The 15,152-nt window shown below is 39.6% G+C and overlaps 1 protein-coding gene across 1 annotated transcript in view; it reads right to left on the reverse strand.

Moving 5' to 3' along the window:
* The window catches only part of IRAG2 (inositol 1,4,5-triphosphate receptor associated 2), a 40,789-nt gene extending 26,683 nt beyond the window's left edge, over positions 1-14,106 (reverse strand). The window contains exons 1-15 of the mRNA XM_075113816.1: positions 13,512-14,106; positions 12,609-12,719; positions 11,684-11,864; positions 11,386-11,462; positions 11,228-11,306; positions 10,082-10,240; positions 8,811-8,928; positions 7,313-7,363; positions 6,141-6,218; positions 5,531-5,587; positions 3,391-3,450; positions 3,217-3,281; positions 3,016-3,115; positions 1,400-1,531; positions 1,029-1,130 (exon numbers count right to left, since the gene is read on the reverse strand). Of these exons, the coding sequence (XP_074969917.1) occupies positions 1,029-1,130; positions 1,400-1,531; positions 3,016-3,115; positions 3,217-3,281; positions 3,391-3,450; positions 5,531-5,587; positions 6,141-6,218; positions 7,313-7,363; positions 8,811-8,928; positions 10,082-10,240; positions 11,228-11,306; positions 11,386-11,462; positions 11,684-11,864; positions 12,609-12,719; positions 13,512-14,106 (1,965 nt within the window). The remainder of the gene's footprint in view (positions 1-1,028; positions 1,131-1,399; positions 1,532-3,015; positions 3,116-3,216; positions 3,282-3,390; positions 3,451-5,530; positions 5,588-6,140; positions 6,219-7,312; positions 7,364-8,810; positions 8,929-10,081; positions 10,241-11,227; positions 11,307-11,385; positions 11,463-11,683; positions 11,865-12,608; positions 12,720-13,511) is intronic.
* Positions 14,107-15,152: the final 1,046 nt, after the last annotated feature.

Here is a 15,152-nt window from a genome sequence, read left to right on the forward strand (position 1 = left end):
TCCAATGATTGCTCCCACCTGCCCATGAAAGATGAAGAGGACCAGCTACCACATTTTGCAGCACTTGATGAAAAGGGTAGCTTTCTGCTTAAAAGCTAACAGCTTAAAGCACCATATACTGTGGTGCCACCTGCTATTACCCAGGTGGGATGGACTGAGGTTTTTGCATCTATTAAGGAGCCGAAAGACAGCATTCATATGCAGTTTGGTGGAGTTTTCTGTAGCAGTGTTTTTAACAGATTAGTAAGAAGGAGCAGGTTAGATAAAGAGTTACATCCAGCAAGATTAAATATTTCAAAAACTGTGCTGTTACATGGGAGGGAAGAACAAGAGCAAGAGAGTCAAGCTGTGCGCACCTACTGCTACTACCACATGGGGAAGTTATTTCTGCCAGTTACCTTGAGCAGAAGTCTTTACTTTCAAGCCTTGAAAGAGGTATGAGGAATAGTAAAAATACATTATGCAAAATTAAATTTGAAATAAGTTTTTGGAGAAACTTTTCCTGTTGAGTGCGTCCAGCAAAAGAACATTTTGCCTTTCAAAAGAAAGCAGACCCTACAAAGGCTGTGGTTTGGGATCTGGTTATAAAGCCACCTCCCTCCTCTTGGTAGTGAAACCATCCACTATCGTAGTTAGATTCAGAGCACAGGGGAAAAGGGGTGCTTAAGGCATACAGAAACATGCCATGAGCAGAAAAAGCTTCATAGCTCACAAAACATAGCATTGTCATCTGACCTCATATTCCTCTTCAAATCAACTTGCTTCAACTACCCTTTTCTTCAAGCATATTTTAACAAAGTGAGATCTCGCACAAGACAGGTCAGGAGAAGCAGAATATTTAAGTAGAAAAGTAATCACACCCTTCCTCCTCAGAAAAAATTATAAAAGATATTTCTCTCCATACAGCCATCTCTAACGCCCAGACAGACTGCTACGACCTCAAGTGATTAATATACATAGCATACAGCAGTAACATACCCGCCTTAAGCTTTTGCACATAAAATGGCTTCAGAGAAAGCGTTACTTACTATAAGTTTTCTTTCCCAGGCCTGTTGCATGTTCACATCAGGATCTTTTACCCATTGTAAAGAAGTCATGACAAGGTCCTCTGCTTCAGAAGCTTCCTTTTGCTGGGGGGATGGGGGAAGAAAAGAAAATTTAAAAAAAAAAAAATATCAAACTCTGGCATTTCTAGTACTAGTCTGACACAATGTTGCCCAAGATTACCCAAGTTACAGTATTAGAGTAGGAGCCAAGTGATATCGTTAAAGTATGTCCCCCTCTCCACCCCGAAAGAAGCTATACTTATTTTTTTTCAAACGGAGTAAACACGATCTGATTATCAATGCTTGGAGAAATCCTAATTAAAAGGCTGACAGAAAACCACATCCTTATTCACATAAGCTCTGCCACTGACCAGGTTTTGCAAGACAGACTTAAATTTTTCTCCAGCATATTCAGGTCCCTGAAGTAAAAACAGCACTTCACGGTCCAGTGTTTCATCCAGGGATGTCCATTCAGTCTTGGTAATCTTTGAAGAGATGGAAGAGCCAGAGAGCTTATTTTGACAACTCCTTATTACAAACCAGCATCAGTGACATTTAGACTTTTCTGAAGAATCCCTGCATCGTATTTACCAGAAGGTCAGAGCTACCGAAACTTGAAGCTTGTAAGAGCTTTTCAAAACCATCACGTCATGGGGATTTAAAGAAAGCAGGCCAGCAAAGCTGCTGAGTGATCCAATGTAAATTTTCATGTCAGGAGTAGGCAAAAGGAAGTCAATAAGTTATCTTTATTCAGAAGAGGCTTTACCAAGTGATGAATAAGCAGAGCCCTTATGTGCTTTACAGGTGATTTGGTGGAATCGTGTCTCATTACAGTATGAGAGGTAAACACAGTGACTCACTGTGTCTGTGGGGAGCTGCAACAGGGGACAATACGTCACTCTTGAAACAGAGCTGCCTAGCCAAGTATCTCTCTCATTTCTGGGCTTGTAGTTTTAGTCTATTATTAGATTTATTTTTTTTTTCCTGTTGCAAATACTAACTCTTTGCAAATGTACCACATACAAAAGCAGGTAGCAGCACGATGAAGTCTTACAAGAAAAATCATTGCAATAGCATGCATATGTTACCAGCTCTGCTGCACAGCTTGCATCTGAAGGGAAGACAGCACTGTAAGGAAGGATGGGACTCCCTGGAATGTCTTTAGGGAAATGGGCACAGAATAGCTCAGATGAAAGTCTGAGCCAAACCCATAACGTACATGTAAATCGATTTTTTTCCAGTAGCTCTTCATTGGAATGCTGGAAAGCTACGAGAACAGTAAATTAGAGACCAATATTCCAGTGTTATGTTAAGTGTGTCTGATCAAAAATGTAGATCCCAAAAGCCACCAAACCACCTGCAGAGGTGTTCTGCAGAGGACATGGAGGACTTTACAACTCCAAACCAACAGGCTCAACTGCAGTACTAAAACTTCTAAAGATCAGTCTCTACTGTACCTACTGAGGGGTAAGGGAATGGTACTACAGACATGTGCTTATCAGTTTCTAAAGAATAAATGATGCAGACTCTACAACCTCGTCAAGACGCTCACTGTAATGCTTAATTTTCTTTTTCACTACATTAGAATTCAAGGAAAAAAAGAATCTCCCCTCCTGCAACTGAAAAATCATTGTTTGTGTCCAGTGGAGGCAGTGTTACATTCTTAAGCATAGTAGCCTCTATATATTTGGAAACTCATATCGTCTCCTATCAGTCTGTTCTTCTGCCAGCTAAATGCATTACTTTGTAGGTCTCATTTTTTTTAGATCCAAGTGCTTTCTTTGATTTTCTTTGGACTTTCTCCAATGTACTTGGGACAATATTGTAACCTTCACATTCTGTGCTTGTGTGCTAGGATTAATGGCTTCAAATTCCAGGGTTATCTAATTATCTACAGGCAATGAGCTTTGTTCTTCCTTTACTGATGCAAGACAACTGGGAAGAGATTCAATAAAGATTTGATTCATACCTCAGAAGATTGAGCAAGTTCCAGTTCACAGTGCAGTGAATTCATCCCTTCAGGAACGTTACTGTTAAATTTATGCAATAATGGGAAACTTGACCCATTTCTAAAAGAAGCAGGGGGGGGAAAAAAAAAAAATAAATAAAATATCAGCCCTTTATGACTTTTGATGAACAACATTTCCTGGGGCCTGTTCACAATACTCACGAGATCAGTTCTTGCTGCATGTGTTGCATGTTCTCCAGTAGCTTATTTTTTTCTGCCCGCAAAGTCTAAAACATACATCATACCTGGTTAGAGTGCTAGTCTGCCATGCAGAATAAGCATAGGGTATGCATGCTTTCCTCTCACATAATCAAAAAACTAAACTTGGTCCCATACCTCTATTACTGAGGAACACTCCATGATGGTTAACTTCAGTTCTTTGATGTCCTGCTCCTTCTGCAGAGATTGTGGAGAAAACCTTTAAAGCACACAACCTGACAACTAGCACATTGGAATACATTTGTAATACTTATGGCTATGATGCTTTGTAACCAAAGTAACGCTATACTCAATCCTACATCACAGCAGTAAGCTGTACGATTTAGGTTTGAGCAGCAACCTAATTACATAACAAAAATAGTTGCAAGTTTAAAAGAACACAGTTTATTTCCTTGCATATTGCCTAACAGAAAGTAGTCAGACCTTTTCTATGTAACTCCTGAAATTAAGACGACAAAAACCCTTTCCAGATGCTGTGTTTTAATTTATTACTTACCTGGTTTCTGTACCAGCAGGAGCAGATTAAACTAGACAGAAGCACTCTAGTTCTAGCTGAAAACCTGCACTATATTATGCATGGCATGAGTTTTAATCCCAGCTGACCCTTAAGAACAAGTTGTAATGTTCCAAGTTTACTCTCTTTAGTTTTCATGACTAAAGGCATAGACTGTAGGGCTCTGCAGATTAAACACCACCTAGTAGAAGGTCTGATGGAGAATGTAGCAACCGTCATGGTAAAACTAAGGAGTCAGCAGAAGTAGTATCTATCTTAGCGTCACCAACTAGCAATAGGCTTCAGTCATATTATGCCATTACAATAGAAAACATTGCATAGATGAGCAGAGAATATCTTAGAGCGAACAGGAACTTCAAGTAGGAGCTCTGGTCCTCTCGCCCCTTAATGACTTCTTTCTACCCTTCCTCTTTAAAAATAGTTGAGGTATTTGAAAGATTAAATACAAAGAAAGCTAAGCAGGAAAACTGAGGTTATAGAGCCAGGCTTCCAGCCTTGGCAGAGACAACTGATATATTGTGCTGAAGGGTCTGTTTTTTTTTTAAAATTAAAGTGCTTTCTATCTTCACGTACTTTCTGCAGGCCTGGAAAAGAAAGGCTGCCATAATAATTTTCAGTGACCACCAATCCCATCCAATCTGCCTTTGGATAAAGAGCTATGAAAGGTTTTTTTAGCTTGCAGGTAAACCCTTATTCCACAGATCCTAATGCCAACAAGCAAAGTCAGTTTTCCACACCAGGTTCTTCAAGATTATACAAACCACTCACCTTTATCTACAAGAACATGCAATCTAGCAGTCTGCTTTCAAAACTCTTGTATAGTTAATAGACTAAAAAGAGCCTTTTTAAAATAAGAGGATACTATAGACATCACAAAAGCTTTGAATCATTCAAGCAGGAGAAAATGAGAACTATTTTTAAAAAGCTAATTACTTTGTGCCCTCAAGCTGTTTGGAGTGGGGGCAGGGAACAAAACACCACAAAAAAAAAAGTATCAACCCAAACCCACTATACTATTAAGAAACACTCAGCTACAGAGTTATCAGCTGAGTCACACTGAAGTTCGGTTCTCTCTTGCCACTGTTTGAATTCAGCTGCACTCATTTTTGTAAACAGCCTAGTAGTCAAATATTTCATCAGCTGGTTCAGAACATGTTCTGCTAAATAGGAACTCCATTGGCCTAGAAGGCTATTTGCCTAATTCATGAATCCAGACAACGTTGACACCCTTATGTCTTTGTTTTCTAATACAGAATAGAAATTTTAAAACAGCATCAAAAATGATCACTCTTCATCAAAGCCTAGATAATTACACTTCAGTAATGAGAAAGGACAAATTTCCATTGGGCCCTGAATCACCATTTCTAGTTTGACACAAAAATTAAACAATTTAAGTAAAAGACATGAAGGGAAGGATCTTCTGCAGGCACCTTCTTTTACCAACTGTTGAAAGTAGCAGCCTTTAGAAGCTTCTGTACATTTTTCGGAAGTTTACAAGTTAGTTTCAACAGGTTGTGGTTTTGTTTTTATAAAAGCAAAATCCTGAAACCTTTAATTATGCTGACTTATAACCAGGTCCTAAAGCAGATCTCTCCTACTTTGAAGCCATTTATAGAATCAGGTTCTGTAGTGTGAGAACAGTAGAAATAGAAGTGCCACAGTGAAGACTTGCCTTGACTTTTTACAAATCATCCCATAGTTGGTATTTTCAGTCAAGACAGTAATGAAGTAAAAGCGACTAACCTGGATCAAGCTTGCCTCTTTATTCATCACAGTGGTCTCATAGATATGTGCTTGCATCTGAAGAATTAAAAGATCAAAAATAATTCCAGTCATCAGTATGCACTATAATGAGATTCTGTTCCTCTCTCCTACTCGGAAGGGAAAGAGGGTATCGAGATTCCTTTCTTAGAAAAATTAAGTTCTTCTTTGAATACCTTACATGGGGTCTTTCAGAGAGTTCAAATCCTGTACCCAGTTAAAAGTGAAAGCATTCTCAGCTTTCACAGTCACCTTTGTTTCCTCTTGTCTGTCCAGGCTAATAGTTTCGGCAACAACAGCCAAAGCATGACTTTCTAATATATTTTCTCAAATAGTGGGGAAAAGGTTTTGTAAAAGTTTAACTTAGGGGAAAGAATGAAACTTTGGATCCTTTATAGTAGCCCAGGTTTTAGCCTCCAGACAGCAACTTTCTTAGTCAAAGCTATTGCGCTGTCCAAGCTATGATTGCACTGCAGTTCTTTACTACAGACAGGTTCAGGGCTGCCAACCTTCCAGAGGTAGAAATTCCCCTCATTGAACCCATGTAAACTAGAGGCTGTCTTTTTGTTCCTCCTAGAACTGAAATGCTTACTTGAAGCTCTGCTGCATTTTTAGACATCTCCAAAATCTTCTTTTGAAGTCCATCATTGTCCATGCTATTCCTAATATTCTGAACAAGATACAGAGTGTTTAGGCACAGCTGAATGGATCGACAGCTTCTCCATGAAGAAACTAGGCAAAATGACATCTCCACCCCCAAACTACTGCCTACTCTAAAGCGCTATCAGCATTTATGCACATACATTTTATGTGCTTGCCCTACTGAAACTGTTTCTGTTTCTTTCTCCGCCTCCCTCCATTTCTCCAGAGCAGCATGAAAAGACAAAATGTCAAAACGTGATTTATAAGCACTACCAGACCTAAAAAGCTAAAGGAAATCTTTCAGACCTGCAGCATGAGAATTATTTTGGAAAGACGCAGTTTAATAGCTATTTGGACTTAATGAGCTTTTCCAAAAGACTAATCTTGAGCATGGTAAACATGTGAAGAACAATGTCTATCATGTTGTTAAAATAGCTAATAGATTCCTCAATCCATGAGGTGTTTCTTTTTGTTATTATGTATGATTTACCCTGTTTCTCTATTTCATCCTAAAAAGTCTAAACCACAGGCTGTAAGCAAGTGTTAAAACATTTTATCACCTGATAAAAACTGGTTTATTAAAGAAAAAATGGTCCTAGAAATATAGCTTCATTAGCAGTGTATTCCCTACAAGTCTTCTGGAGGTCCTTGGCCAGCGTCAATGGATCCATACATGAGTGGAGCCACTAGCCACTGCATTTTTTTGGAGTTACAGGGCACCTCCTTTGGATCTTAAAGGAGGGAAAGATAAGCAGAAATTACATTAAAAATTGTTAGATGGAGATCGTTTCAATATAGAGTTAGTATATTTATAGTTGCGTTAACTAGAAATATTCGGAATTTGTCTATAAAGCTTTGAAAAAGAAGGAAGAAAAGCTGTTTGTCCCTGTCCCCCATGCTTCCCTAACCTTGTATCCTTACTTACCCAGCAAATGGAAAGTCTGAAGCACAGTGCAGCTTAAAGATATGAAGTTTTATGGTAAGTCATCCTTGTAAAATGTAAGATATTTTGATAACCTAATTAGCATGTCAGGCTTCAAAGTCTGACAAATATGTCATTTCTTAATGGTGAGCTTTTAGCTAGACTAGAACATGTACTTGTGAAGTCATGATTTATTTTACCTCTTCCTGGAGAGAAGTAATTTTGATGATGAGAGACTGATTTTCTTTTTCCTGATCAGATTTTTTAAAAAGAAAAAGAAAAGAAAAAGAGAGAGAGAGAGAGAGAAACAAAATAGTTGGTTTTAGCATGTCAGGTTCAACATTCAAAGCCAAACTAAGCTAAAAAACAACAGAACACAAACACATCCAGGGCCCGATAAGAAGCTGTGGTGTGGCACTCCTTTGCTTCAGAGAACACAGCAAGAAGCGGGGTGCTGACGCTGGTCCAGCTCAAACCCTCACTGAAGGGTTTGACACAGGCATTTCAAATCAGAGTAAGAGTCAGACCACTAGACAATAGGAAGGAGGTATTTAAGGCCAGATTTAGCAATTCTAGTTGTGCTTATGCTTGAGTTAAGACAAATCTGGAAAGCCTGTGTGCCACACTACACTTTTTTCATATCAGACTTGAAGAAAGGTAGTGGTATCCCACCTGGCACCCCCACTGCACAGAGAACAGCAACTAAGGGACTTCCAAGCACAACCACAGAACTTGTAACAATATTTCTCCCTCCTACCCCATCTCTTTTTCACAAAGTGAATTATGCATGTAATCTGAAGTTAAAACAAAATGAAAATATAAACACACTGCAGCAGGACAGCACCAAAAATATCTGGTGTTCTTGCCCAGCATGGAAGACTTTTTTTTTATTTCTAAATACCCACCATGAGCAGTGCACAGAGCTATGGAACACCAATTTACAGCTACGCCCACACAGCAAGACAGAGATGCCACTGTAGTGTGAACAACATACACAGCAGCGACGTGAACATATGTTCTCTGGAGAGCCTACGCTCTGGTGTCTGGCAACACCTGCTAAAGCTGCAGCCACATCAGCCCTGTTACCAGGCTGCTTTACACCTCTTACAGTCACACAGGCTTTGCTACTCAGACACCTGGGGTGCAATTTAGACACTCTCATGTAGGCAACTTGTGCCCTTTGAGACACGCCAAGGTGTGCTGCCTGTCTTCCAGCTGTCAGTCCAGAACAGGCCTGATAAGTCCTTGTCCTCTCTGCCAGTCCATATGGACATTGACAATAACCTAGGAGTGTTTTGGAAAATAGCTCTTTTGTGTGGACATCTGAATGGAATTTCCTGTCCCTGCTGGCACTAGAAGAGTCATGTGAAATTCTGGCAGAACATCACCAACTTCAGAGCAGACAGGGCTCAATGATGGCAGCATGCACCGTTGTCTTCAAGCATAATTATATGCAAGATTGGCCCTTTTAATTGTTTTCTTCATTGTAACTGACAACAGTTTAAAGAAACTTCCATGCAAAAACTTAAGTGTTTTATAACACTAATAAATCACATTTCAAACATCCTCAAAAAGCTTCAGTACATACCCGTAGAGAGGAGGTCATATTGCTGATTTTTACAGTCTAAGCAGTCATACCTTGCTGTAACAATGACATGAGATGCTGTACAATGTAAGCTAAGAAATAAGACCACCTACTAGCTGTTTATTCTGGCAGAGAATCTGCTGCCTCTTCTCTTCTGAGAAGTTCAGGTTGTTTTTTGCTTCTTCTAGGTCTTCTTCCAGTGATTTGGCTTTCAGTACAGAATGCTGGATGCTGCGTGGGGGGAAGTAAATCCAGAGAAACTTCAGCAAGTTACTGTTGTTCATTAGATAGACTTTAAATACCAAGAACAGTATTTTTAGAAGCCACCAGGGACTTATTCTTTGGCACAGATTCTTAACAGAAGAGCAACAATCAAGTTTAAGCCCACCATTTTTGTCCAGTAGGTAAACTCTCATGAACTTACTCTCTATTTATCACCCCCTTCCACTCTCACAGTAAGGGACAAAACCCCAGGCAAACATAGCATCCAAGATAACATGCTTTTGTTTGCATTCACCCAACAATCTAGCTTGTTACAGCCAAATATATCAGGTTATCTGAGCACATAAACTCACCTTTACAATACTTCATTCTTAGCAGTTACAGAAACCATTTCTGTTCAGTTTTCAAGGGTAATCTCTGCATCGTTTTCTTATCCTAATCTGATGCCCCAAATAATGTATATTTAACCAATGGGGCAAGGCCCTTTTCCTGGGTAGCTCTAGGCTGCAGAGGACCCCAGAGAAATGTGGTCCAACATGAGGGCACATGACCATGCCAGCTATGCTGCAGGACTCTTGCCTTAATCTCCCCAGAATATACTGGGAATGGTTTGGCAGCTGACATAACTATATCACATTTGAATTAATTGGGTCAGATGAACATTATGAACTCGCTGTAAAGACAGGCTTGTACTTGTGTCATTGATGGATCCCCAGGCTACAGCAATTCTAAGCTAGTGAGACAACTCACTTTAGTTCCTTAAGTGACTCGCAAAATAGCTCTGTGTTCATTTCCCCTCTGCTTGGCAGCAAGTGTGTGGTCTAGGATTGGAAGCCTTCCAGTGCTTGGCTGTTCTCTTGGCAATATTAAGCTTTCTTTTTTTAATTTTTTGATTTACCCTAAGATTTTGCCTGTGTGCACCCACAGCACCTCATGCTGCGAGAGCCAGGCTGTAAGATGAATGACTGATTTTATAAGAAACAGAAGGTACAGAGCAGAACAATCACGCAAGGGGGTTAAACCTTACAGATACTACGAGTCAAGAAAGTCAACATCATGAAGCACCAATGGGGTTAAAAACATAAAGCAAGTTTGGACTACTTGGGAGATAGGTCTGACCATGGCCATTACACTGTAGACCTGGTGCCATCGCGTCTCCCACCTTTTTATTTGTTGCTGTAGTTCCTCATTATCTGCCAACAGCTTATTGTTGGTCTCATCCACAGCTTCCAGTGTGAGCTTCAGCTTGTTGTTCTCTTCCTGAAGCTTCTGGTTGTTGTACTGCAGGTCCGCAACACATGTTATCAAGTCAGAAGTCTCCCTGTTCCAGTAAGAAAACAAGGAAATACTGAGAAAGGTGATTGGATCCAATTTATACTTTCTGGAAATCTTGATGCTGTGCTACACTGATTAGAGTGGTGAGAGGAGAGCTCACAGAGGACTTATAACGCTGCAGCGTACAGAGATATCAGGTCATCTTCAGATCAGTTCTCTAATTCTATGGACACCAGGAGCTGTTTTAGTTTTAATCACTTTTTGTTATTCTTCCTGCAATTAAAGTATGCCACCAGACAAGTGCCACACCTGGAGATCTACTTGACAGTATCTTAAAGCCTTTGTTAGTCACTCTAAGGCCACCACTAATACTTCTGTACTAACTCCACAATTTCTGGATCCTTTCTTTTCCCCTAAACTATCCCCCACTTATGCTTTCAACTGAGACTTGATCAGGATCACCCTTTTGAGATCCTGAGAAACAATAGAGAAGCATCAGAAAGCAGATATTAAGATTTTTGACTATGCATAAAATGCAAAAGTTCTTTGAAACTTCTGGTGTTTGTCAAGTGCTTTGCTATAACAGAATGCAAGTCAGAGTCATGACTATAAAAATAAAAGAAAACAAATAACTGAAAACCAACCAAAACACACCCACACACAAACAAAACCAAGGACCGGTTTTTCAGGAGATAAATGTCGTCTATTGTCATACACCTAAGAACTTGGGAGAGGGAAGGAACCATTTTAAAAAAAAAAGAAATGCCTGGCAAAACTCTGACCACAAGGAATTAAAAAGGCAAATGGACACAGAAGGACCAAGATATCAGTAGGAAAAATTACTAGTGTGTTTTTTAGTCTGACAGAAACCGTGAGGAAGAACATGATAGCATCAAGAGCTAGTGCAAACTGAGATCAGCATTAGAAACTCTGCCAAGTTAGTTTTATGAAATAGTGGTTCTAGGAACTGCTCTCAAGTAATTCAAAGCCAGGAGTACTAAATTCCGAGGAGGAATTTCTTAAATGGACTTACATGTCTCCTTTAGACATATCACCCCCAAAGGCCTCCAGGCTTCCTGATGTAACATTCATCCGGACATGTGACTTTTTTGCTGAAAGAAGCAGGAGATTTGGTTATAGTTTAAGAAAATGGAGTTTTCCTGAAGAAAAACAGAATAAAATAGTCTGCACCTTCAGAGGTGGTTTTATGCACTTTAAATTCCAGGTCTTCCATGCTTACTGTCGGTTCCTCAGTAGCACTATCTTCCCTGAAACAAGGAAGCACCAAGAATCACAAAATCAATACGACTCTAGATTGCTTATCAACCTTGTAACATTTAAAAGCTTTCAGCCAAAACCCACACGGCAGTCACAGTGTCCCTGATGCCATCTTTGTTCCAGAGTACAGAAAACACAAGCCATGGGGCAGCTTCCTACTCTGCTGTTTTGACAGAAGCTTTTACAAAATAGATCGATAAAAGGCTATTACCATTTTCTCTTACAGTCTTCAATCCACTCTTTCATGATGGCGTGATATGTTTCCAGGTCCACAGAGACGTCTTTCTGATCTGGGTCAAGCATGTTGCACAGCTCTTCAAGACCACTGTCTTCCAATCCCCGACTAGTTGTGTGTCTCAAATAATCAATTATCTTGGAAACTGCTACTTTTCCTAAAATAGACACAGGTTTGCATGCACCAGACTCTGAAGTCCAGCAGGCCATTGTAAAAAGCTGTAAAATGGTGTGCTATTGTTCTGCACTAGTGCATATTCAGTTCTCCTTGAGAGCTGCAGACGAGCAACTGATTCCTACAATTCTAGTGTGACCTGGAAAGGAACAGTTTAGAGCTTTTGGTTTTTTCCAAATACAGAAGTATAAGAGTCCAGACTACTAGTTTTGTCAACTTCAGTTTAAGAAAAACAAACTTGCCTCATTTGCTATACAAGTACTTTGAGGCCTCTCCTAAAACTGGGCAAACCCTGTGACCAACATTATCTTAGTCTGCTGAACTCCCTTTTCTACCACTTTTAGTCATGTTTGAGGTGGAACCCAGAAGAAACATCTCTTGCTCTGGAGTTTCCCAAAGTTCTCTTTTCTACAGGAAAAGGCCTAAAAGAAATAAACAGTCATTTCCAACAAGGTTGATTGCTAGAAGCATGTTGCTCTTCTACTTCCTCTGCACTAAAATACAGCAAAGATCAGCTGGGGGCAGGAAGGGGAAGAAAAGAGACAGGCACCATGCAAGAGGCAGACATTTATTCTGCATCTGCCACTCATACAACCACTTAGCTAAGGTAGCCAGTCAGTCCAAGCAGAATTAGAGATTGTGTTACAGTTCCCGAGATGTGGCAATCTCAGCCTTGAAAATTTGCAGAGAGAAGATAAAACAGAGCAAAGAAAAGCCACTGGCAAACCTGTATGCTCTATATCGCATGCACAGAAGATGGTGGTCAGTAAGTCTTCTTCACAGATCAAGCTCACATCATACATGTTTCCAGCTTTGTACCCCCATGGCTGCTTCCATCCTATGAAGAATGTGTTTGTAATTTTCCATCTTTATTTGCTCATAGTAACTTTCATGCTCCACAGCTTTTAACATAATATTATGTTTGTAATAGCATGAGCACACATAGCATGACACACTTCTTTAAAGTGATTAAAAAACCCTAACCATCCACACACCCCACCCCCAAATAAAAACAGAGTTTTAACTGCCAAATAATACCAGGAACTGTTCATAGCTGGAGCCTCTACTTCTACACATGCATGTCTGGGGCAACTCTGACTATTCTTTTGCATGAAGTAAACATATAAACCAGAACATTTTAAGAGGCCAGCTTTTTCTTCCCTCCCCCTCCAGATATATAGTAGAGAAATCAGAGTCAGATTAGGTTATTAGGAAAACAATCTTTTTTTAAGAAAAAATCTAAACTACAAAAACCCCGAACAACTAAGCACCACACCCAGGCCATCTATCTTTTCATATTAAAGGCAGACTAAGTTAATAGCCAAATCTCTTATACACAAAAAGGAATAGGCACATTTTAAAAGAGTTTTTTACTTGACTCATTATTTCCTTACTTTTTACACTCACATTAATATTTTTTAGAGAAAGTTTAAGATTTTACTCAGCTTTTTGCAGTCTTATTAGATTTGAGCAATTCTAAAACATATTGTTAGTAGTTTAAGCAGTAAATAAATGTCATCTATGTAGGCTGAATATTCATATGACTAGGATTTTGGATTGGGAGGTGTTTGTTGTGTCCCGTCCCCGTCCGTGTACACACACACACACACACACCCCCGCCGATTTTTACCTCTTTCACTCAAAGATAATCTCTTTGGCACAGGAGATTGGATCACAGGACTTTCTGACTTTTTATCAGATGCAAAGAAATATAAATTTGGACTTGATGTAAGATACTTCTGTTCACGAGACACATCTTTAGATTCAATATTTGATAAAGAGTGCAGTTCATTCTGGGTATTAGCTTCTCTGGATCTGAAGTAGGATGGGGAACACTTCTCCATGGGGCATACTGGTATCCATGAGTTGCTGGATCTCTCTTCACTTTTAGTGACTGAACAGCTATCATCTGCAGAACAGGAGTCAGAGATATGGCTGAGACAAGGTGACAGCAACTGCAAGCCTGCAGAGAAAACACTGTCACTGCTGGGACTGATTAAGTGTGGATCACTACTATCATGACCTCTAAAAGTTCTTTTCTTCAGTATTTCTTCTAGATTTTTTTTGATATTGCACTGTGGACTGTCAAAGTTCTGGGACTGAAGTTTTGGTATCTGCAGAGCAGAGTTAGAGACTTGGTCCATCATTTGGATAGATTTGATCTTTCTGCATATACTGTCCACTGGGTTATGATGCCGTTTGTTAGTGCAGTGTTCTGAAGACATTATCAATTCCCCTGTCTTGCAAAGTATCTGGAAAGAATAGGGACAAGAGGTAAGAGTCAGGATGATCAACATACACATAGTCATTGCGTCAATTTTTCCATTCAGCGGACAACTTTGAGCTTTGGTATCAAGTGATACGTGGTCCAAGGTTTTACATAGCAGATGTGACAGAAATCTTCTAGTTCTCTGGAGGGCTAAACATCATGACTGAAGTGATGTGGATTTGAAAAAGGTGGGGAAGAAAGAAATACAAGTGGTGAGATTTCAGAAAGTATTTAAGAATAATAATCATGTTGGGGATGGGGGATAGAAAACAAGAAAATAAGAACTGAAGAACTCCCTGCAGCCTAGCAGTTACTACCCTTTTAGGTTAAAGGAAGAACTACACAATATTACTCAGACCAATTTATCCCAAATTAGCTATTAATGAACACTTTTTATATGAAAAAGTAAAGAGAAAAAACTTCACACAAATTCTGTGGCTATTACTTCTGATCATATTTGTATCATGCATTTCCTTCCCTGGTTCCATGGCTTTTTGCTCAGGTCTAAGAGCAACAACCATCCAGCTATTTAGTGAAGATCTCTTACAGCTATAGACATTATCAGTCATTATCATTATTAGATCTCTTTCAATGGTCTCCCAGTCAAATCCTGCAGCCACAGCTGCACAAGTCAGTTGAGGTATTCTGAGCCTGCAGCTTCCTTGATACTATTTCGTGACAGGTTTCAGAAGCCAAGATTTGAATGAAGTTTACTTTCAGGAAAATAGGCTCTCTTTCTGGGTTTGCTCATTGTGGGTACTGGCTCAGGGGATGTGGGAAAAGTGAGTGCACCAAGAGTTTCAGCATTTCAGTGAAGCTACAAGAACAAAAAAACCAAACCCCAGTTGTTTCTTATACTAATTAGCCACTACTACAGCTGCTGGCATGCTACCACACAGGGAATTACCCAAGAAACATACCCTACAGAGGCAGTTCAGTTCTATTTGTATTTTTATTACCTATTCTTCCAGACAATATTTAAAAAGATATTTCCAGTAAGAT

Source organism: Phalacrocorax aristotelis, chromosome 1 (genome assembly GCF_949628215.1).
Source record: "Phalacrocorax aristotelis chromosome 1, bGulAri2.1, whole genome shotgun sequence".
Classification (NCBI taxonomy): domain Eukaryota; kingdom Metazoa; phylum Chordata; class Aves; order Suliformes; family Phalacrocoracidae; genus Phalacrocorax; species Phalacrocorax aristotelis.